This window comes from Cinclus cinclus, chromosome 8 (genome assembly GCF_963662255.1).
Source record: "Cinclus cinclus chromosome 8, bCinCin1.1, whole genome shotgun sequence".
Taxonomy (NCBI): Eukaryota; Metazoa; Chordata; class Aves; order Passeriformes; family Cinclidae; genus Cinclus; species Cinclus cinclus.
The window spans coordinates 276,024-299,673 of NC_085053.1; the positions used below are offsets into that span (position 1 = coordinate 276,024).

At 49.4% G+C, this 23,650-nt stretch overlaps 2 protein-coding genes across 5 annotated transcripts in view; both read left to right on the forward strand.

Annotated features, from left to right (window-relative positions):
- The first annotated feature begins 508 nt into the window (after nt 1-508).
- On the forward strand, nt 509-10,284 carry LOC134046804 (P-selectin-like). Of its 2 annotated transcripts, XM_062497577.1 has the most exons (18): nt 509-539; nt 978-1,065; nt 3,236-3,625; nt 3,732-3,839; nt 3,947-4,129; nt 6,126-6,311; nt 6,447-6,632; nt 6,774-6,959; nt 7,094-7,279; nt 7,421-7,606; nt 7,741-7,926; nt 8,062-8,247; nt 8,389-8,574; nt 8,734-8,919; nt 9,062-9,181; nt 9,565-9,595; nt 9,780-9,835; nt 9,987-10,284. In XM_062497577.1, exons 1-17 carry the CDS (start codon nt 537-539, stop codon nt 9,832-9,834), a joined length of 2,652 nt encoding a protein of 883 aa, XP_062353561.1. In that variant the 5' UTR covers nt 509-536; the 3' UTR covers nt 9,835; nt 9,987-10,284. The 2 variants fall into 2 exon arrangements, with proteins under 2 accessions (XP_062353561.1, XP_062353562.1); XM_062497578.1 differs by lacking the exon at nt 7,094-7,279.
- Nucleotides 10,285-10,944: 660 nt separating this feature from the next.
- ATF6 (activating transcription factor 6) overlaps nt 10,945-23,650 on the forward strand; it is a 71,244-nt gene continuing 58,538 nt past the window's right edge. For all 3 annotated transcript variants that reach the window (XM_062497328.1, XM_062497329.1, XM_062497330.1), the window contains exons 1-9: nt 10,945-11,071; nt 11,166-11,230; nt 13,006-13,093; nt 13,413-13,507; nt 13,977-14,106; nt 14,334-14,540; nt 17,068-17,288; nt 22,633-22,818; nt 23,225-23,316. In XM_062497328.1, coding sequence (XP_062353312.1) covers nt 11,002-11,071; nt 11,166-11,230; nt 13,006-13,093; nt 13,413-13,507; nt 13,977-14,106; nt 14,334-14,540; nt 17,068-17,288; nt 22,633-22,818; nt 23,225-23,316 — 1,154 coding nt within the window. In that variant the 5' untranslated portion in view covers nt 10,945-11,001. The remainder of the gene's footprint in view (nt 11,072-11,165; nt 11,231-13,005; nt 13,094-13,412; nt 13,508-13,976; nt 14,107-14,333; nt 14,541-17,067; nt 17,289-22,632; nt 22,819-23,224; nt 23,317-23,650) is intronic.

Consider the following 23,650-nt stretch of genomic DNA (forward strand, 5'->3'; position numbering starts at 1 on the left):
ATGCCAAGGAGAGCATCTGGCATGGGAGCTGGGAGGTTGTGAGCCACGCTTGCATGCAGCCCACGAGGGACTTCATCTCACCTCAGCCTCCTCCATCCTCCACAAGTGTAGGCACTGCCACATGGACACGGTGGGTCACAGATGTCTCGGTGCTCTTGGCACTGTGCACTGGGGCTGAACATTTTTCAGGGGGCCCTTCTCCTCCTTCTGGGGTGCTTGGGCAAACCTGGCTCATTGTGGGTCATCTCCTGTGGCTCTCATGTCTCCACAGCAGTGGGGAATGCAGCCAACTCCCATGCCATGTGGCTGTGCCAAGGTAGGTCCATGGGGACTGTGGCCAATGCTGACCCCACTGCTTCCCTGCAGCCCTGGGCTCCAAGAAGAGAGCCCTGTGGTGAGGGAGGCAGGGGTGTGGGCAGGATATGGGCTGGCAGCGGGGCTGGGGTGGGAGGGGAAGAGGCTAGGGAGCAATGTGCTGCACTCTCAGAGGAAGCGTGAGCAGCACTGCCCACCGAAGGACAGCTGACCTTACCAACATGGTGAGTCCTGCTCCTTTACTCGGGATGACTGAGAGTCTGCCTAGACAAGGGGATTAGGGGAGGGCAGGGCTGTGGGCAGGCACTGGCAGGAACCACAGCTGGGGACTGTGGGACACACCTGCCCCAGCGACCCCAGGCTCACTGCCGGGCACACAGGGCACTGCTGCTGCAGAGGGATGCCAGCCCTGGCTGGGCAGGAAGGAGCTCGGGGGGCACAGGACTCAGGGGCTCCCCAGGAGTGAAGTGCCCAAAGTGGGGGAGCTGAAGGGGTCCTTCCTGCAGCAGAGCCATACCTGGCTGGGAGCACCCTGTGTGTCTGTGTCCGTGTGCCAGAATCACAAGCCGCTGCCCTTGTGTGAGCCAGGACTGCCTGGCAGCACTGTGGGTGCTCGTGTGAACCCTTTGGGATGTGCACACTCACATCTCCCTCGCTGTCAGGGCACTGCTGTGCGACTGCGATCTGCTGGGAGGACACGGACTCTGGGCTCTCCTGGCACCTACCTGGGCATCGCTGCCATCACATGGGGTAAGCACCCATCACCCGCTCAGTAAGACCAGCATGACCCTGCTGCCAAGAAGTCTGTGGGTCTGGGAAACTGGAGAAATGTAGAATTGTTATTTTGGGGGCTCATCAGTCACAAGCCCCAGGGCTGGATCCCTCTGGGCTGGGAGGAGGCTGCCCCTGCTTGTGCCAGCTCCCTCTGGGCACACCGTGCTCCCCCGGGGGTCAGACCACAGCTGAGGTGCCTGCAGGATGTTTGGTTCCCCAGCTGCAGTTGGTGCCCTGTGCTGTGAACCAGGGAAAGGCAGGGCAGCTCCACTCCTATACCTGTGCTCGTGCTGAGGAGCTGGGCATGGATGGAGTCACAGGACCCGCAGGTGTGAGGGTTCATAGCACAGCTGGGGCAGCACCACACAGATCTGGAGCTGCTAATTGACATCAGGACTATAAAAACTAATTTGGTTTTGCTGCCTGTAGGATATTTCCTTCACAAGCTGGCATTGCACAGAGCAAAACCTACTGGTGCCTGGAAATCCTCTGTGAGCTGAATTATTTTCCTAAGAGCCTTAGTGACTGAGCTAAGGAACTGACATGATGTAAGTGCAGAAGTGTCAGGAGGAGGCTGAGATTTGGCTCTGAGAGAAAACAAAAAGGCAAAGGCACCTCAACTGAGGTGTCAAGGGTGCTGAGGACCCTGGGAAGAGGTATCGGGGCTGCCACAGGAGCCATGGGGTCAAAACACAGGAAAACAGCACCCATGTGGGGGCTCAGCACCAGGTGGGGCAGGGAGAGGTAGCATGAGACAGGGAGATGAGCTGTGTCATACAGAGGGTGTAACTGGTGGAGTTGGAGGAAAGAAGTAGGAGGAGGATGTGGAGGATGAACATGGAGCAGATGGCAAACTTTGGCCCTTCTCAGTTTGGGGATGGGCTGTGTGAGGGTAGCAGGCTGTGCCATCCTGGGGAGCAGCAGGGGCCAGGAGGAGGATGGTGGGAGCTGAGGATGGGGCAGACACCCAGCCTGGGTTCCTGTTCTGCAGCCCCGAATTCCCAAAAGGTAAACAGGGAACCACATTTTCCTCAGCTTCAGTTCTGTTGAACAAAGAGAATAGTTTGCTCTTTGACAAGAAAAAACAGACAAATTATGGGGAATTATTTACAAAAATGTATAGCAATGGACCAAAGTACAGCCCTAATTAGACTTTAAAAGGAGTGTATTTGCATCTAATCTGCAATGCCCAGATCCTTGAATAACTGGGGAGTGATAAAGCTCTCCTGAGATACAGTGTAAGCCAGGCTGCTTGTTTGACTTTGATCCCTATCTCACTTTCTGCACAGATGGAGATATCCCCACACCGCTTTCTGCAGTTGTGGAGATAGCTGCTTTTAGGGAGAATGGAGGAAGCTTCTTTCTGTGGCTACAACCCTTTGATTGCATAAAGTTGTGGTGTGAAATACTGTAAATAAGAGCAGGGTTTCAGCAAAGTGCCCTTCACTTCTGGGCGTGGGTTCCAGTTACATTCTGGCTTTGCCCTGCCTGGTGAGCATGACCATGATGTGAGCTTGTTTTTGAAAGGACTTGTTTTGCAACACTGAGTTTTACAAGACTCTAGACCATCTGTCTCAGATGAGCAGGTTGGGGCCCAAGTACTTTTTTGGGTGAGGGCATACTGGCTGCTCTGCCTTGCTCCAATCTGACTCTCATGTAGCAGGGTAAAGCAAGAAAACTGAAGCGTACACATCTGTACTCAAGGAAGGAGCCATGTTTGTGGAACCATCTTGAAATGGGGCTTTCCCCTTTGGGAAGCTTTGTGAGCAGGAGAACAGGGCCACGGGGCTGAGCTTTCAATCCTTGTGCTGGACGTTGGCATTACTGCTTGGGGCTCTTCTGCCTCCTGTGCTCTCCTTGCCCCATTCCATGCTGCCTCATCTCAGCATTCACTCATCCTGTCCCCTCCACCTTCCTCATCCCTGCGACATCCCCCTCTGTCCTCAGCTCCTTCTGCCATGCCTGATCCACCCACAGAGTCCCATTCTCACCCCCCACTCGTCCCTTCATCCAATCCCGTCACCTGTCACTGGCATCTCTTGGCCACGATGTCAGGCTTAGTCCACCCTCATGTCTCGAGGGATCCCATCCCTGACTCAGCTCCTGTGCTCTCTGCCTCAATCCCAGACTTCATCCTCTTCCATAGGCATGGTGCTGTGGGTGGAGGTGGGCGCCTGGACGTACCACTACAGTGACCAAGGGGACTACACCTGGGAGCAGGCCAGGAATTACTGCCAGACCTTCTTCACTGACCTGGTGGCCATCCAGAACCAGCAGGAGATCCAGTACCTCAACAGGAGCCTGCCCTACCACAGGCACTACTACTGGATCGGCATCCGCAAGCTGGGCGGCGTCTGGACCTGGGTGGGCACGCGGAAGGCTCTGACCAAGGAGGCAGAGAACTGGGCCCTGGGGGAGCCCAACAACCGCCGCTCCAACCAGGACTGCGTGGAGATCTACATCCAGCGGGCACAGCAGGCTGGCAAGTGGAACGATGAGCCCTGCAGCCGCAAGAAAAAGGCGCTGTGCTACCGGGGTGAGTGGGGGGACTGAGGCCCAGAGCTGGGCAGGTTGGGCTGGGGAGCTCGGCAGAGTGGCCAGCAGCTCCTGATGGCCACCTCCTGGGTCCCCTGTGTGCGCAGCCTCCTGCCAGCCCATCCCGTGCAGCCATCATGGCGAGTGTGTGGAGACCATTGGGAGCTACCGCTGCGAGTGCTACCCCGGCTTCTACGGCCCCGAGTGCACGGATGGTGAGACAGCCATCCCCAGCCCTCCCTCCCTGCTGCAAAGTCCAAACCCTGGTGACACAGCAGGGTTCTGTTGCTCCTGACGGGCTGTGGCACTGTGTCTCTCCCAGTTGTGCAGTGTGCCAAGCTGGAGCCCAAGGGAGTGCCCATGAACTGCAGCCATCCCTACGGAGACTTCAGCTACAACTCCACCTGCGAGTTTGGGTGCCGCAAGGGCTTTGAGCAGCGAGGGGCAGGTGTGCTGCGGTGTCTGCCTTCCCAGGAGTGGTCAGCAAATATACCCACCTGCACAGGTAAGGCCTGCCAGGGGCTGGGGGTCTCAGGGATGCAGCATGATGCTTTGGGGGGACCAGCCCTGTGTGCCCAATGCTGTTCAGGCAAGTGCTGCTGTGACCTTACCTATTGTGGAAGCATCTCCTGGTGCTGCACATGGGGCAGGATTCCCTGAGGAGGCTGTGCTGGGCAGAACAGCTGTGAGCAGCGAGTTCCTGTTCTGCCTGGCTGTCACAGTGTCCTGAATCCCACTCAGGTATCAGCACCCTGTGTGCACCAAGTGCGGGGTCAGGATGGTGTCCTGGCTCCTCTGTCAGCCCTGTGGCATTGTCTCTCTCCCCTAGCCTTCCCTGATCTGACTTGGGGGGGCGTTTGGCATCTTGGGAAAGAGAAAAGAGGGGCTGCTGTCCTACAGCCAGGGGAAGGGTGTACCCTGATAGGGGTGTCCACCTTGAACAGCCATAGGGACTAATGAAATGAGCTTACAAATAGGCTGGGAGGGACAGAGTGAGGCAGGAAACCACAAAGGAGAGAAAGCTGTGGTATGTTATGCTGCAGGGGCAGAGAAAGTCTTCCTGTCAGTGGATTGAAGGTTTGCAGCCAGGCACCAGGCATCTGAGAGAACTGCTGGGCTTTTATGGGGGTGCAAGAGCCTTGCTCCACCTTTCCTGTGCTGCTGTGTGGTACATCTGCAGCCTTGCACAAGGATGGGTGAGTCGAGGACTGGAGCAGACAGGGGACACAACTGAGAACCCTCTGTATTGGGATGGAATGGGAGTGGGCAGCATCTTGGTATATATATTCTTTTTAAAAGAAGCCTGCCTTGAAGTTAGTGCTGCTGCTGCTGGCTGTGCAGGGTGGGCCTGTGGTCCAGCCCAGGACCTTAGGTAGCTGAGACCAGCAAAACTGTCTGCAGTTAAGGGGAACAGGCACGGAGATGAGATGTGACTGTTCTGTAACCTGTGTCCCCAGCAGGGGCAAGGGCAGGAGCTGGCTCCCAATTTTGTGAAAATCCCCACAGGCAAGCTGGGCTGAGCCTGTGTGCTCCAGGCTTTTTAGGCTCCCAAGCACTTGCTTTCCCAGCTTCTTGTTTTTTTTCCTGTCGGCTGCAATATGATTGATTTTTGTTTTATTGCAAACAATCAGATGAGTCAGTTGGTTGCCTGTGCTGATAACAAAGTGGTGTTAGCAAGCATTGCCAGGTGGGCTCACTCCAGAAATGAGCAGGGCAAGGCTGCAAGCAAGGCTGGGGTGCTGCAAGGACTGTGAGGGACAAGGCAAGGCTGCCTGCCCTGCCCAAATTCTGCCCCATGCCTGCCTGCAGCCACTATGTGCCTATTGCTGGCTGGCCCCAAAGGGCTGGGCCAGCTGCTCCCACCGGCACAGCGTGTTCACCAACAGGCACCTCTGGGACTCTGGGAAGCCAGAATTGCCTGTAAAATAGCTATGAAAGGAAAATTCTGTCCAGGAAAGTGCTTGGTGACAGTCTGGAAGCAGAAGATGGAGCGAATATAGGCTGTCTCAGCTGGGCTGGGTGATGTTGATGTCCTGCTGCCACTCAGCTTTGGTGGTCCCACAGGCAGCAGAGCCACTCACCCCAGAAAACCTTGGGTATTGCCCTGGCATGCAGCAAAACACACCCTGGGCACAGCTGGGCAGGCTGGTAAACAATCTCTTTAGCCACTGCAGTGCTTTACAGTCCCAAAGCCATCTTCCTGCCACTGTGACAAGGACAGAGGCTAGTCTCTGCTCCAGGAAAAAGAGGGAGATGAAGGTGACTGCAGAAGCTATGGTCCTTCCTCCCAGGGGCTTTGGCCCAGGGTAGTGAAAGGGATAAACAGGTCTCTGGCAGAGCAGCAACTGTGTCCCCCTGAGGAAATCACTTGAAGGGCACAAAAATTGTACCAACTCTGATTTTGAAGAGGTGAGTCTGGGCAAGATTTGATTTCTGTTCAGCCTGAATCATTAGATTTAACCTCATCTATCCCATCTCTGAGATCTGCTCTCCCATTGCAGCCATCTCCTGCTCAATGCTCAGTGCTCCAGCCAAGGGAGAGATCAACTGCTCCCACCTCCATGGCGACTTCACCTTTGGCTCCACATGTGCCTTCTCCTGCCAGACAGGGTTTGCACTGGTGGGGCTGCAGAGCCTTGAGTGCACAGCCATGGGGACCTGGACTGGGGACACCCCACATTGTGAAGGTATTGCTGCTGCTCAAAGTGTCACAGACCTCTGGTTCACCCTGCAATGTTCTCCAGTGTCTTGGTCCTTTCGTTCCAATAATTTAGCCTTGTAGTCCCCAGACTCCTGCTCAAAGGGTTTCTCTATCCCTGCAGCCATCACCTGCCCAGTGCTCAGTGCTCCAGCCCAGGGAGAGATCAACTGCTCCCACCTCCATGGCAACTTCACCTTTGGCTCCACGTGTGCCTTCTCCTGCCAGACAGGGTTTGCACTGGTGGGGTCAGAGAGCCTTGAGTGCACAGCCATGGGGACATGGACTGGGGACACCCCACAATGTGAAGGTATTGCTGCTGCTCAAAGTGTCACAGGCTGTGTGTTGCACATGGGATGTTCCCTAGAGGACCCTCTTGATCCTCTTGTTTCAACAGTCTAGCCTTGTGGTACCCACATTTCAGCTAGAAAATGTTTCTCTATCCCTGCAGCCATCACCTGCCCAGTGCTCAGAGCTCCAGCCCAGGGAGAGATGAACTGCTCCCACCTCCGTGGGGACTTCACCTTTGGCTCCATGTGTGCCTTCTCCTGCCAGACAGGGTTTGCACTGGTGGGGTCAGAGAGCCGTGAGTGCACAGCCATGGGGACATGGACAGGTGACACCCCTCACTGTGAAGGTATTGCTGCTGCTGGAGTGCTGGCTGTCACTAGCTTTGGGGTGAAACTGTGGTGTTCCCCAGCTCCTTGGTCCACTAATTTTAGTCTCCCAGTTCCCAAGCTGCTGTTCGATGTGTACCTCTTCACTCTGCAGCCATCACCTGCCCAGTGCTCAGTGCTCCAGCCCAGGGAGAGATGAACTGCTCCCACCTCCATGGCAACTTCACCTTTGGCTCCACGTGTGCCTTCTCCTGCCAGACAGGGTTTGCACTGGTGGGGTCAGAGAGCCGTGAGTGCACAGCCATGGGGACATGGACTGGGGACACCCCACAATGTGAAGGTATTGCTGCTGCTCAAAGTGTCACAGGCTGTGTGTTGCACATGGGATGTTCCCTAGAGGACCCTCTTGATCCTCTTGTTTCAACAGTCTAGCCTTGTGGTACCCACGTTTCAGCTAGAAAATGTTTCTCTGTCCCTGCAGCCATCACCTGCCCAGTGCTCAGAGCTCCAGCCCAGGGAGAGATGAAATGCTCCCACCTCCGTGGGGACTTCACCTTTGGCTCCACGTGTGCCTTCTCCTGCCAGACAGGGTTTGCACTGGTGGGGTCAGAGAGCCGTGAGTGCACAACCATGGGGACATGGACAGGCGACACCCCTCACTGTGAAGGTATTGCTGCTGCTGGAGTGCTGGCTGTCACTAGCTTTGGGGTGAAACTGTGGTGTTCCCCAGCTCCTTGGTCCACTAATTTTAGTCTCCCAGTTCCCAAGCTGCTGTTCGATGTGTACCTCTTCACTCTGCAGCCATCACCTGCCCAGTGCTCAGTGCTCCAGCCCAGGGAGAGATGAACTGCTCCCACCTCCATGGCGACTTCACCTTTGGCTCCACGTGTGCCTTCTCCTGCCAGACAGGGTTTGCACTGGTGGGGCTGCAGAGTCGTGAGTGCACAGCCATGGGGACCTGGACTGGGGACACCCCACATTGTGAAGGTATTGCTGCTGCTCAAAGTGTCACAGACCTCTGGTTCACCCTGCAATGTTCTCCAGTGTCTTGGTCCTTTCGTTCCAATAATTTAGCCTTGTAGTCCCCAGACTCCTGCTCAAAGGGTTTCTCTATCCCTGCAGCCATCACCTGCCCAGTGCTCAGTGCTCCAGCCCAGGGAGAGATGAACTGCTCCCACCTCCATGGCAACTTCACCTTTGGCTCCATGTGTGCCTTCTCCTGCCAGACAGGGTTTGCACTGGTGGGGTCAGAGAGCCTTGAGTGCACAGCCATGGGGACATGGACTGGGGACACCCCACAATGTGAAGGTATTGCTGCTGCTCAAAGTGTCACAGGCTGTGTGTTGCACATGGGATGTTCCCTAGAGGACCCTCTTGATCCTCTTGTTTCAACAGTCTAGCCTTGTGGTACCCACATTTCAGCTAGAAAATGTTTCTCTGTCCCTGCAGCCATCACCTGCCCAGTGCTCAGTGCTCCAGCCCAGGGAGAGATCAACTGCTCCCACCTCCATGGCGACTTCACCTTTGGCTCCACGTGTGCCTTCTCCTGCCAGACAGGGTTTGCACTGGTGGGGTCAGAGAGCCTTGAGTGCACAGCCATGGGGACATGGACAGGGGACCCCACACATTGCAAAGGTAAATCCTGTGATCTCACACGTGTCTGGGAGGGCTCTGTTGTAGCGGAGTGCTCTCCCTCGCTGTACCCTGAGCTATATCAGTTTATCCTGTGGCTTGTCAGCCCACATGTCCCCATCCCTATGTCCTCTGTATGCTTCTGCTATGTTTTATCCCCAGCCATCAGCTGCCCAGAGCTGGACCCCCCTAGCAGAGGCCAGCTAAGCTGCTCTCATGTGTACGGGAACTTCACCTACAACTCCACGTGCACCTTTTCCTGCGAGGAGGGGTTTGTTCGGATGGGAGCAGTGCTGCTCCTCTGCAAGGCTACGGGGAGCTGGAGCACGGATGCCCCCATGTGTGCAGGTACATTGGGATCCCCAAGCTCCTCCAGCACTTCAGAGCTTCCAGCTCTCTTCCAAGCGCATCCTGAATGTGGTGGAGGGGACTCCCAGGGGCTGCAAAGTCCTGCCAACTTTTAATGTGTGGCTCTGGGGCTTTGTTTCAGAGGATGGTGCCTTCCTAAAGCAAGTCCTGGCTTACAGCAGCGGCTCAGCCCTGGCAGTAGCTGGTGTTGTGCTCTCTGGGGGGCTCATTGCCCTCCTTGCCAAGAGGCTCAGTGACAGAGGTACAGAAATGCTTCCTGCAGCCCACCCTAGCTTTGGGCCAGGAGGCTCTCAGGCAAGGCCATGATGGTCCCAGGGGAGGCTGGGGTGATCTCAAGAGTAACAGTGTGACTGCCTCCATTCACATGTTTCATCTGCTGAGTTGCTTGGGTCCTTGGCAGCTTGTCCAGCTGAAAGTGTCAGCAGCCAGGTTTGGAGGGCAGAACCAGATAAACATTACCACTCTGAAGAAGGCAGCAAATGCTTGTTAAGGCAGCCCCACCCCATGCTTGCTAAACAGCGCTCAATTTCACATACTGCAGCTTCTCATGACCTTCACTGAACAGATCTGGTTCTTTCTTTTCTATGTGCTTTATCCCCATGGTCATTTCAACACTGTTATCAGAGGAGAAGAGGAAGCTCCTGAAACCCACCAGGTGAGAGCTGTGCTCTGCAGGAGGGTGGCTCTGCACTGTGACTGCCCTGTGCTCACCCTGCCGACACCCAGACGTGCCTGTGTGAGGCTGTTTTTGTATGGGAGCATCTCTGGGGCCGACAGGGCTGTGCTGACCCCTGCCCTTCACACACAGGGTGACACTCTCCATTGTGTTTGCTTTCCAGTGACCTGGGAGCACCGGGCACCTTCACCAACACAGCATATGATGCCAACCTGTGAGGTGAGGGATGGGTGAGACCCTCACAACACCTTGTTCCAAATTCACCCGGGTGCCATCCTCCTCCTGGCTGGGGTGCTCCTGGATGGGGACACTCCTTGGGACTGAAGTGGGATGGAGATGGACTGAAGCTCCATCTCTCCTGTACTTCCAGCCTGGCTGAGACTGAAACCCACCATGTGGCCCAGGGCTGCAGGCCCGGCAGGAGCTGCTGCTGGAGCACAGAGGGGCTCCATGCCTGTGGCTGTATCCTGAACCAGTGCTGCCCTGGACACTGCCACCACACCATGTGTGCAGCATTCCCCTGGGAAGGGGAGCAGCTGGAGACCCACCAGGGGCCAAGAGCCTGCTACCCAGCCCTTGGACATTGTCCCACTAGGAATTTGGACACTCCCCAGTGGCTGCTTTCGCTCATGCTTCCACCTATGAGCTTATGTCAGCAGGATCCAAATAAACACCATAAACTAACTGATGCCTCCTGTGTGCCTGGGGCAGGGGGGGAAGTCTTCATTAAATAATGTGTCCAGCAGAGCTAGGGAAGTGATTCTTCCCCTGCACTTGGCACTGGTGACGCCACACCTTGAGTGCCATGTCCGGTTTGGGGCCCCTCCTTTCAGGAAGGGCTTTGAGGTGCTGGAGCACATCTAGAGAAGGCAGTGAGGCTGGTGAAGGGTTTGGAGCACAAATCCTGTGAGGAGCAGCTGAGGGAGCTGGGGTTGTTCAGCCTGGAGAAAAGGGGGCTCAGGGGTGACCTTGTCATTGCTTGAAAGGAGGTTGGAGCCAGGTGTGGTTTGGCTTGTTCTGCCAGGATATTTGTGATAGGACAAGAAGACGTAGCCTTAAGCTGTGCCAGGGCATGTTTAGGTTGGACAGAAGAAGAATTTCTGCACAGAAAGGGTGACTGGACACTGGAATTGGGGGCTCCCCTGGGGGTGTTTAAGGACTAGACACAGCCCCCAGTGCCATGTGTGGGTGACAAGGGTCATGGTCGGACTCGCTGGTCTCAGGGGGCTGTTCCAGACGAACTGAAGCGGTGCTTCCCTGCGGAGGTCGGAGCGCCGTCGTGTGAGCCGCGCTGCCTGCGCCGCATGTCCGCCGGCGGCCGCCGTACAGGGCGGGCCCGCCCGTGTCGGAAGCAGACGTGTGTGTTGCGGGAGGAACGGGAAGCCATGGCGGCGGCCGAGCCCGAGTGGGAGCCGACGGGGCTGCTGCCCACCCCAGGGGGCGGCCTGGACTGGGGTGAGCGCGGCTTTGTGGGGCCGGGGCCGGGCCGGGCCGGCGAGGAGCTCCCGGGCGGGGCCGGGCCGGCGCTGAGCCCCTTATCTTTCCGCAGAGGCGGTGCTGGGCGAGGAGCTGAACGATCTGCTGGGCGCTGCGGCCCCCAAGGACGAGCCCGACGTGAGTAGGGGGGATGGCGGGGGCCGGGCTGACTCTGCCGGCGGGGAGAGCCCCGAGCAGCCCGGCAGGAGAGCGCGGCCGGCCGGCCTTGGCCCCGCTGAAACACGGCGGGACACGGCTGCGGAGCGGAGCGGGCAGAGCAGGGAGAAGGGTGAGGGTGTCAGGTGCCCTGGAGGGGGAGAGGGCAGAGCAGCGTGAGGGTGCCAGGTGCCCTGGAGGGGGAGAGGGCAGAGCAGCGTGAGGGTGCCAGGTGCCCTGGAGGGGGAGAGGGCAGAGCAGCGTGAGGGTGCCAGGTGCCCTGGAGGGGGAGAGGGCAGAGCAGCGTGAGGGTGCCAGGTGCCCTGGAGGGGGATCGGCGGGGTCACTGCCCCGGGGAAGGTGAGCCCTGCAGGGCACTGCTGGGGGAGTGCTGCCTCGGGGCTGCCTGAGAGGAGGGTGGGTGTGTTGGACCTGCATCCACCCAGCTTCTTCTTTATGCCTTTGCTTGTTAGATTCCTTCTTGTTTTCGTCTTTAATGTAGGATTTTCTCCAAAAACCTTTGCTTGCAGCCTTATGCATTAACCTCTGTCTTTTTCACTGGCCACTTGCCGTATTGCTTTTTCTCTCCCAGGGTATTTCCCCCATGTATTCTCCTCTCCATATTCTTCCCCTGCTGAGTCTCTGCTCACCGTGTCCTAATCCACCTCCAGCAGAAGCCTGGGTTATCATCCCATGGGTTACCATCCCATGGAAACCCCAGGTTCTAAGAGGTCTCCTACAGGTGTAGAACCAGGCACTGATAGTACAAGGGAAAGGTATTATTCCCCATCAGCAGGTCAGCATTACTTGCCTGGATGAAGGCTCTTAATGCACAGCTCACATTGTGTTTTTTTGGTCGTTCTTCCTTTAAACGTGCTCTGATGAGCTTTCTTTACATTCTCATTTTAAGTACCATTATGTATGTAGTTTGCAGGCTTTTTGAACCTTCCTTCACAAGGCAAGTTGAGAGTATGAGGGAAAGTATAATTGCAGTATAGGTTTTAGGAAAATCTTTGTTGTGTATTTGTATAAGCAGGATAGGTCATGTTTGTATTCTTCATGTAAGTGCACATAAAGGGCCACATTTACATAGAAAACTGAGACTTAGAGATGCACAAGCAGAATAAATGGAGAAAAACCCCAACTGTTGTTTTAAAGGCCATATGATAAATAATATGTGTGGAGTGATTTTAGCCTATTTTTGTTGGAAAAGGAAACTGGTGTCCTTGGCTTTAGATGTTGGCATCAGTGTATTCAGGTATAGGGAGACCTAGCACATACCGTTAATCAGGTCTTGGGCAAATCAATCTTGTGTCTGTTTTTCTGCTGGTAAACTGTCCCTGGTGAAGCTTTTGTTTGTAAAGTGCTTTGAGATGGAAGAGTATGAAATTAATTTTTCCAGGCAGATGAAGGAGAGGATGGCATCAGGTTCCTAAGACTTGTGTTTTGTGTGATGTGGTTCAATGACTGAACTTAGAACCTTTGCTTTACAAATTGCAAATAAGAGTATAATAATTAGTGATGGTCTTAATCTGACCTGCCCCTTCCTACAGGTGTGAGTTTAAAAGAAGCCCTGTTTTGTGTGTTTCAGTTGAGAATTTCTCCTTTAAGGACTTTCATCTCTGCAGACCTTAAGGCACCTAAAGTGATGGATGGTTACCTTGTTTTGTTGTCTGAAGGTGTAAGAATGTGAACTTAATGGCTGATGGTGTCAAAGTATCTTTCTTTTTGTCTTTTTTGCTGAACTGTCATTTCAGGAAAATGATCTCTATAACTTACAATTTGATTTGGATTTGATGTCTTGGGACTCGGACCTTTGGAATATAACAGGTCATGCCTATGCAGGTAATTAACCTTCTGTTTTTTGCAGGTGTTGCTCTTCCCCTCCTGCCTCACAAGGGTGAGCTCTTAAAACTCATGTGGAACTGTTTGGTGCCCTATGGCTCTGTTTTGCTCTGTGATGAGAATTAGTCTGTGTTTTGTAGGATGGGTACAGCTGGCAAGGGCTGCCCTCCAAGCCAAGCTGTTTAATACCTTCAATCTCCCTGCGTTTTCTGCTGTGCCTTGCTTTGGGAATTAAATATCTGGTGTAGGACAGCGTGTTCTTTACTTTTCCCATTTCTAAAAGCTTGTGGAGTGAAATTTCTTTACCTGCCTCTTGCAGATGCAAATGTGAAGACAGAACCTTTATCACCAGCCACTTCAAGCTGCTCGGTCCCTTCACCACCATCTGTGGACTCTCCAGTGCAGAATGTGCCTGTATGCAAAACTCCCCATGGAACACAGTTCTGACTAACAAAAAGCCCTGTGATTTACTCCTCTGACCAAATTCATGACATAAGAGGAAACAGCTTATTTTCCCAGCCCTTGCAAAAAAAACCTTAGTGGTGTTTTCTTACCTCTTCTCTGTGACCCATTTGAATAAGAGCATGTTCAGCTCTCTTTTCTCAACTATGTTCATTAGCCTTGTAGCCAAACTCCTTCTAAAGGCTTCTGGGTCTAGCAGGTGTTGGCCTCTGCCTCCCATTGCTCTGCTGATGGGGAGAAGTACTTGTTGGTTTATTTTAGTGGTACCTGGCATTGGCCAGAATCAAATTGCAGAGTAAAACCTTTCTCCTGTTGACTGCAGCAGCAACACAGATGTGTTGAAAAGCAGATATACTCTGAACTGCTAGAGATACTGCTCTGAGTTTCTGAAGCATTGATCTCCTGTGCTTTCTGTCTGCAGGATGATGTGGACTTCAGCTGCAGTTCCCAGATGTCTCCCATCTCTCTCTACAGCAAGAGCTGCAGAAGCCCTGCATCCCCTGAAGGAGATGGAGCGAAGAAACCTGCTGTGAGCATCTCTTATCGATCTGGTATGAGAGACAAAGTTATTTTCATGCTATAGATAATGTGTGCTGTCTTGCATCTAAATTAACTAACAGACACATCAGTTATGACTTGGATTTTTGATCAGATGTGTTTATTGTTAACAAATATTATAGATGGGTAAAAAACCCCACATTAAAAGCTACTTCATTATTGAATGAATTATGTATTTTATGCCTCTTGGTCCAATTCTGACTGTTTTTTCCTTTTCTAGGAAATAATTCTGCCAGGAGCCTGAAGAAGTGTGGTCAGACAGTGTCCAGGCCTTTGCTACAACCCAAGCCCCTTTTGCCTGCTGTGCCTGAAGCTCAGGCTAACATAGGCATCCCAGCTAAAACCATCATTATTCAGACTCTTCCCACGCTTGTGCCACTGCCAAAGAATCAGCCAGTTGTTAACATCCAGCCAGCACCTCCTAAAGGTAGGGGAATTGTCTTGACTGGGTCAGGTCTTGGTGGTAGCATTGTCTGTTTGGGATGGCTGATAGAATGAAGTTAGTTTTGGTGTATGAAAGAGGAAGAATAGGAGCCAAAAGGAGGGTCCTACATGCATTGCTGGAAAAACTTCAGGCTGAGAAGATGGCGTTACTCCTCTCATATTGTCTCATGATAAACAGCACTCATATGGGCATGGTGTAGAATGGAGGAATGGATTGTATAATTCCATTACTTGGAATGGAAGACAGAAGCTGTGCTCAGTGCTGGCAGCTGTGGGGACAAAACTGCTGATTTGGAAGGATCTGTAGGGATGCTTTACTTTGCTCCTCTTGCAATGTCAGGTGCTGCACGAGGTGATTACAGTGCTGTTCTGTCATAACCAAAGGAAGATCCAGCAGGATCAGTTAGGAGGGCTGGAAGGAGGCTTGAAGGAAGCTGGAAAGCTTGGGAGAAGTGATACAAGCTTTTTATTTTTTTTTTCTTTTTTTAACCCACATGAAACTCTCCCACAGGATGGTGGGAGCATGAGTTTATGGCTTTTTAGCTCACTAAACAGCATTAAATAGAATGAAATCTACTAAAAATTGAGAGCTGTGTCAGATGTTAGACAAATTGCTGATGTTAACAACAGGAAAATGACTTCCTGCCCTGTGATAATTCTTCATTCCTACAGTTACCCCGTTAGCGATTTTTGAAGTAGCTCAAGCTTTCATTCCTGGATCCAAAGCGCCGTTTCACTCTGCAGCCTGGGCTGCAGGGACACTGCTTGCCTTGCAGGAATTGCGAGCTGCTGTTGCTCCTTTCACCAGCTGATGGCCACAATCCCTTGCAGTTGATTGCACAGGCACTGAGGCACGGAAGTAAAAGGAGACAGATTCTTAAGGCCATGTATCTACAAATTATTGCAGTTGGGAAAAATTTGTCTCTATTAGTGATTTCTCTTCCCTCAGGGGTTCAGCCAAATCTGGAGATGCAGATTTGTTATAACATGCCTAAGATTGCTAGACTGCTTAAAACACAGGTCAGCACAGTCAGCGTGACCTAATTCTTGTTCCTTCTGATGCTCCAACTAATAAAGTACCATATGGAGTAAGGAATGCAGGGGATAGAAGTCTAGTATTCTGAAAATCAGCTTTTTCTTTTCCCTGAAGAAAAGTCATGACAGTAGTTTCTGTGAGACATCTTGGAGGAAGTACTTTTGAGAAAGTATGTCCATGTTTTCCTTTAACTGATGGTATGTTTAAAAATTCTCTTGTGCAGCTTCCATAACAAAAACCATAAGGATCTTTTTTCATCAGTCTAAATCCCCTGCATATGACAAGTAGAAACCACCAATTTGAAATATGCCATTATTTTCAAAGAAGCATGAGAAATTCGATTTTCACAGCCCCTTTTATAAAAACTTGAAGGAGAAAGCATGGTCTTAGAGCATCGTCTCTTTTATATGTTACAAAAAAAAAATAATTAGTCTCAAATCCATCATTAAAGATTTTTAAACTGGGTCATACTAAGTAATGATGTTTTCAAGATTGTATATGCAAAAACAAATCCAGACAAACAAATGTCATACATAAGATTTTGGCACTAGGTAAATCAGTTCACTTTCCACCTTCCAGAAGGCTGGATAAATGCTGTAATCTGTTGTGGTGCATTTTGGTTGGAATATTCTGCTGGAATGTACTCTTTTTGAAAGCTGGCGAGGCCATCCTGTTACAAAGGATTAGAGAGACATTAATGTGTTTTCAGAAAACAAAATATTACTCAAGCACCTGCTTGAGTTAAATGTAGTTATTGGACTGAAATTTCTTGGAAGTGAGTGTTCTTAATTCCATTTCAAACCCTTTTAAAATTACCTCATTTTTTCTGCCAACTTTTCTTTGAGCTCTATTCAGCTTGCATATAAACTTTCTTGCATAAGACACTAAAATGATAAAAAAATAGTTTTAGTGTGAATTGAAGCTTCAGTGTAAGTTTTGAAAGTGTAACTTGCATTGTTCTTTTCTGTTCATCTTCCGTCTCTCTGCTAGTTTGAGTTGATCTGTGTGGAATGAGTCAATTCTGTGTATTAAGTTTTCCATTGAATGCAGCAATAAAGTAGTTATACACAAAAGGGAGAAGGAAGATTGAGGTAAGTTGGCTAGACAAAAGGGAGAAGGAGGATTGAGGTAAGTTGGCTAAATTCTTTGAAAAGGTTGTTCAGAGTGCTTCAAGTATTAGCAATACTGAGTACTGTGTATAACAAGTGTTGAATTTTATTAACTTTGAAGAGTTTTTGGGACAGAGCTTGGTTTATCATATTCCTTTAATATCTGTTGTTTTGGTTTGCAAGATGAATTGAGAGTCCTGTGAGGTTTGGAACAATTTCTTCCATCCCTGTTCTGTGGAATGTTTTGATGGATTTGAGATCAGTTGTGCAGGGCAGGAGAGGATAGCAGCGTACCCCTGCAGAGTGGTGACGTATGAATCCATTTCATGTCATCTGTGCTGAGTGCTGCTGCTTTTGTGTTCCAGGTCCATCCGTGGTGCTGCCCCAGCCTGCTGTGGTACAGCTCCAGGCTTCTGGGGTGCTTCCTGCCTCCCAGCCAGTCATTGCAGTGGCTGGAGGGGCCCCAGCTCTCCAGAACCAGGTGGTGAAGGCGCTGTCTGCAGCTGCTGGGAGCGGCTCCAGCAGCGGCAAAGTCCCGGTGACAAAGCCCCTGCTCCAGAGCAGTGCCCCAGCCACGGGGCTGGATGTAAGTTCTGACTCTGACAGCTGCTAAACAGGCCTTGTGCACTTCTTCAGTCACTTCTTCAGCGTGTGGGGCCTAATGGTCCCTTCAGAGCCTTGAGAAAACTCGTAACATGAGTTCTAGCTGTAAACAGGGAATTTACCAGCTTGGCACAGAGCAGGGAGGAACAGCTAAATATCTGCTGGCCTGCCTGGAGCTGCAGAGCAGGTGAGCAAGCGTAGTGGCAGAAGATAGTGCTGGTAGATACTTTCTGTCACTTGTCTTCTCAAGTGCAAGCTCTCAGTGGCTGGCCCTCTCTTACATACAGGAAGATTTGATATATCTGATTTTTGATTAGTGTTAAATCGCTTTTCTAATCCATATAATAAAGATATTTCTTTCGAAGCAGATGAATTGCCTCACTGAAATTGGCATTTCAGTGCTTCATTCTTTTTCCGTACCCGTTTATCTCTCCAGATTTTGCTTATGATTTTTAGAGACTTCAGTTACTGAGTTCCATATGATCCTAATCTCTTTAGGCTCCCTTTTGGTCATGAGTGAGTAGAAGAGGGTTAAGCTTTCAACAATGACAGTGCAAATAAATTAAGTTTTTCTACAGTAGCTCACAGTAAGCAGTAGGTGTAACCAGTAGCTTTTGAGATATGTGTGGGTTTTTTTTCCCCCTCAGCCTTGACATCTTAACCAGCTAGCGAGCTGGGTGTTAACTTGATTTAACTCCTGGTAATTTGGAGCTGCTTTGATTGCATTTAGTTGTCCAAAGAAGACATGCTTGTGGAAGGGACCAAAGCTTCTTGTTGGTGACTTCAAAACTCTGTCATTCCCCAGTTCCAAGCACATTTGTGAGCTGAGGATCCTATCACATCTCAGTGTAAGGGTGGAAACACGTGGAATTTTGCTGTATAAGCACATGCATATTAGCAGTGCAGGTCACTGTTTCACAAAAGCAGTGGGAAGCTTATTCCTTTAGCTTCTTTGGAGGGATCTTGTTGTATGGTTTCCTAATGTCTGGGATTGCCATTCAGGTTTGATGGTAACTTTTCCTTACTAATCATATTTGTGTGTGGGCTGCATTTTATAATGAAAATACTGTGCTACAAATAGTTCAGCAGCCAGAGTGCAGTGGAAACTTGATATTCAATGTGCAAGAAGCAAGCAAAGGTCTGTCAGCAGGAAGAGCAGTTAAGTGTGCTGCATTAGTGATTAATTCCTTGTCATGGAAAGTTAACTCAAGAGACCACAAATCAGTGACCTGCAGTCACTGGATTTGTGACTCCCTGTAAGCAGGGGTACCATGGCACCTTGCCATTGTCTGAATGTAAGGCTTAATTGACAAAGCACCCTTATTGTCATCATACTCTATATGCATATCTATGGCATCAGGAGTCAAATGTGTAGCTGGGGTAACAAACAGGTTTGTTTCTGAGGGTGGTTGTGTGGGGATTTCTACCCAAAGCCTTTTAGGGAAGCAGTTTTATGACTTGTGAAATGTTGCACATCTCACCTGTGTTGGTTACAACGTGAAAAAAACAGTTGCAGCTGCTCTTTGGCACATATTGTGAAGAAGTACTTTGGGATTCAGCTGGGGCTAGCAGGGTTAAAACATCCCCTGGCTGCCTTGGACTTCGTATGTGGTGCTCAGGGCTGCACAGATGGAGCTGTCATTTGAGCTCTGCAGCACGGGTTATTGTTTGCTAATCTAAGCAGATGTTGCAGGATAAAAAGAAGCACTGCAGGACTTTCTTTTGGGCTTAGGAGGGATAAACTGTTAGTTTAACACTCAGACTGCCTGTGGATTACACCAGAATGGGCTGATGGCAGGCTGTAGGCGTGAGGCCCTGTTTGTCCTAGTGGCACACGTGTGCAGCCTGCTAGCCATGGGAAGTGCCAGAATGCTGAAAGTCTAGAAGTGATTAATTATGCAAAGTAACTTCAGCATGAGTGTGGATTTCTGTTGAAGAATCCTCCTTTCTGTGCTGTACATAGTGTAACATTTGTGTAACATAAACGCATTAAGAAAGTTGTGTTCTGTTGAGTTAGAGACAAGAAAACCCAGAACTTCCATAGGAACAAAAAAAATTGCATATGTTTTGTATTCCTGCAATCAGAGATGTGTCTTCAAAGACAGCAGCTTTCATAAGCTGAGGTAAGAAGCCAGATAATGCTACATTGAATGGTTTGTACTTTCAACTCTTTGTTAACTTTCCCAGCAAGTGTACAAAAAAATCTGTGGAGTATGAGAGACATTCCTGCTTCTAGAAGTACAGCTTGTGTTGGACAGGAGGTTCAATTTTGCCCGTAATTTGGGTTTTCTTTGGAAGTAAATGGAGGTAGCAGTGTTTATTTGTAAAGTGCATGACTCTTTGTAAAACTTCTGGAGATAGAGGACAATCTGAATCTGGTTAGCACTGTTTGAAGCAAGGGTTTGTGATGAACCTGCTGGTTCTCCATATTTACAGCATTTTTGTGTGTGTCTCTGCTAGTGGTGGTGTGGTTTTCAAAGTTAGAAAGCAGAAGTTGCCTCACTGATTGCTGATTGTTTTTAAGGGCAATCTTCTCCCTCTGTGGTCTGTGTTTCTTTAGAACCAGAAGTTGCTGTCTTGTGTGGAACATCAATACAATACAGCTTTAAAAGTTGGAGGCTGCAAAAGAAGTTAGCAGAGGCATTTGCTACCTCTAATCTTGGTTCAGCGCTTGTGCAAAGCAATGTTGCTGAAGCAGACTGACACTATAAATTAGTTCCTCTCCTTCCTGAGTATCAAAGTGCTCAAGCGGGGGGCAGGTTTACCTTGGTTCTGGGCCAGCTCTGTAATGCTGATTGCTGCACTGCTTCCACGTTCAGCATTCCTGCAGCATTTCACTCACACTGCTCTTTCCATTTCCTGCAGCACATTTAGGTGGGATTGGGTGTGCAGTTGTCATATTCCCCAGGAAAAGCCAGGTAAGACCCACAGGGCTGACCAGGGAGCACCTTAAGCTGTTTAAGGATTGTAAATCAAAGCAAAATAACTTGAGGATGCAAGTACTGGATTTCATTTAAGCAAACTTTAAAAATATAGTTGGTGTAGCATAGACTGAAATGCAGATACTGCACAGAGTACCTAGAATCAGGCTGGGGAGAGCTGTTGTTCCTCACAGCATTTGGAGAACTTTGAGTAAAGTAGAGCAATCTGGATAAATAACACATAAAATGTAGGTGGCAGTGTCTGAAACAGTGACAGATGTACCTTGGGATGTACTATTAGTGTAGAGTCGCTGCACTGGTGCTCTAACACCGTATTTTCTTCAGGGAAGCATGTAGATTTGCTAAAGGTTCCAGACATATAATTAAAACCTGTCCAGTTATGAATAGTCTTGGGCAGGTCTGCAGACAAGAATTGATGTAAACAGTTTCATCTTCTCTGAGTCCATTATGCAAAACCTCTTTTTAAGAAGGGGAACATAACTCCTTGTTTGGAATAGCACACAACTTGAGCCAAAGCTGCTGCATGAGCTCATTCCTTGTTTTTTCATCTCTGAACTGTTCAAGTGATCCTGGCCCCAGACTGGTGTATTCTGTACACTGCAGTTCTTGGCTAGCCTGAATCTTTTTTTTTTTTGGTCCAGTTTTTATACGTCTGCAGAAGATTCTTTTATCTTAAATATTGTAGTACTTAAAAAGATTCGAGACAAAGCTTAGTGTTAATGCAAATATGTTAAAATATTTTCCTTCTCTCTGCTAAAGAAAGAATCTGAAGTACAAACAGCTTCACTTCCACAGACTTTTGTTGGTGTCAACAGACTAGACATACAATAAATGATCTTTATTAAAAGCAATTGGACCAACATGGAGGCAGCCCAGAATGTTAATGCACTGTAACACGTTTTCTTCATCTTTGTCACCAAACCACAGTATCGTGAAGAAGAATGTTGTCTTCAAACAGCTTGTGGACACTTTTTGTTGAAGACACCAGTGCCCTAGAGCAACATACTGTCTGTGTCCAGGTAGATACAAGGGGAGAATTAAAAAGCTGTGATTAAGGTTTTTTACGTAGCCAGACTCAAAAATCTGAGTTAGTTAATATTACTATTCTGTGATTATACCACTTCCCTACAATAATACTTCTGGAATAGTTCTCATCTTTTTTCTTCAGTGCTCCTGCTCTGAGAGATACACGTTACACCAGTGCCTGTGGTGGTACGTACTGAAGGATATCCAGGGCAGGTATCCTGTAACATGGATCATTCAGTTATCTGTCAGTGTAATTGTCATTAAGGCAACATCTAATTGCAGCTTAAAAATGTGATGGAAGTCTTCTGTTCCTAATGAAAAGAGAGTTGCTAATCTGTCAGGGAAAGGAAATCAGTAGACTAGTGTTTAAACTTAGGATTTCATGTAGTTTTGTATAGTTCTGCAGTATCCCTTATTGTTATCCTTGTCAGCAGCAAGATGGTTTTGGTCTGGGTCATCCCACTCAGTGCAAACCACAAAATGAGTTAGTGGTAAAAGATGATGGAGTGTTCCTGCTTGGGAAAAAAATCAGTCGTCAGGACTGTTGGAGGATGGGGAGGGGTTGCTTTGAGCTGTCCCAGTCTGGTCTTGCAGACTGAATGCCTGCTGGTGGTTAGAGCAAATTATGTGCTCTCCTGGAGTATGTTTGCTGGTGGAGCTTTGTCCAACAAGAATCCAGTTTGTAGGCTCTCAGGGACTGTTCTGTGAAGCAAAGCACATTTAGTAGGACAGTCAGGAAATGTGAACCCAAGCCACACTCCTGATCTGAATTAAGCTGTTAGTGTAGATGCACCCAGAGACTGCATTTAAACTGCCGTGGAAGTACTTGATGCATGTAGTGTGCGCAGTCTGAGTTCAGCAACACTAGTCAAAATCTCAAAAACTCTGTATCATAGGTAGAAAAGATACAGAAGCAGGTGTAATCAGTGTGGAAGTGACTTCCATACAGAACAGACTGGAAAACCTAGAAATTTCCTTTTAGGGAAGCAGATGACTGACTAGTCTGTGAAATCATGCAGGAAGAAGTCAAGGTGAAAGACATTCTTGCAGACCTAAAGATAGATATTTTCTGACTTTGTGCTTTGATGGGTCAAGTCTAATTTGAGTCTATGTTTGATGACCCCTGCATATAGAATGTTGGGAATACAAAGGAAAACTGAGCCAGTGCAGGACCTGTTCTTTCCTTAGGTGTACCATGATCCCAAGGTGCCTCTGCGCTGACCATTCCAGCTCATTTGAAGGAGAGAGTGGGAAGCTGTCTGTGCAGACATTTGACAAAGCAGAGAGGCAGAAATTCTGTGTGGAATGGAGGCTGTTTTAACGAACGGGTTGTTAACAGCCTGTGTATTGTATGTTCAGGTCAATGTCTTGAGGCGGCAGCAGCGCATGATCAAAAACCGCGAGTCAGCCTTTCAGTCACGCAAGAAAAAGAAGGAGTACATGTTGGGACTGGAGGCCAGGCTGGAGGCAGCTCTGCTGGAGAATGAGAAACTCAAGAAAGAAAACAGCACGCTGAAGAGGCAGCTGGATGACATGGTATTAGAGGTAAGAGCTTGTGATGAAAATTTGATTTTATATGAAAACAGTTGTTCAGGTGGAAGGTGCTAGAACAGAGTTGGGGAAATGTTGCCTGGAAGACCTTTGTGGGTTTCTAGCTCAGCATCCCATTCCAAGCATGACTTTCACCAACTCTAGGTCAGAACAGTTGACACATTCTCTGGTAGACTTTTAATTCTTTACTTCATGGTGCTTCTGAATATATCACTGGATACAAGCTGAAGATAATACGTAAACCAAAGTTTTGTTTTTAAGTAGTTCAGGAATGTATTCACACATAATTAGGCAAATACAAATCTAAAAATCAAGTGTAATTTGGTGTACTTGGCTTCTGACATACCCCTGCATATGTGTGCCCCTCTTTTGCTTGGTGTCTTCTGTTTTCTCTGTCTAGAACCAGAAGCTCAGAGTATCATCTCCAAAGAGAAGGACGCTGTGTGTGATGGTGATACTGGCCTTTATAATGTTGAATTATGGTCCATTGAGGTAAGCTGTTCAGAAGTCCCTCTTTACCTGGCAAGTTTAGTGTCCTGAGGTTTTCATTTGATTCATTAATAACTGCCAGTGTGGTGTTCTAAAGCCTTGAGCTTGAAAGCTGAAATCTGTCCTTTATTCTCCTCCTGCTTTAGGGGAAGATGTATCTGTATAGTGGTTCCTCTTTTAGAATCCTTCTGGCAATAAGAGCTAGGTCTTGTACATCTCATTTTCTCCTGGTCTGGCACTTTTTTTAATCAGTGCAGCATACAGCAGTTTGTCTGCTCCATTTATACCTGCAGAGATTAAGAACTGTGTTTAGAATCCTTTAGAAAAACCATCAGAC

Excerpts from the sequence above, each read along its gene's own strand:
- LOC134046804 (XM_062497577.1), top strand. Across the intron at positions 3,840-3,946 it reads CGGCCCCGAGTGCACGGATG|TTGTGCAGTGTGCCAAGCTG; the intron begins GTGAGACAGCCA and ends TGTCTCTCCCAG. Across the intron at positions 8,920-9,061 it reads GGATGCCCCCATGTGTGCAG|AGGATGGTGCCTTCCTAAAG; the intron begins GTACATTGGGAT and ends GCTTTGTTTCAG.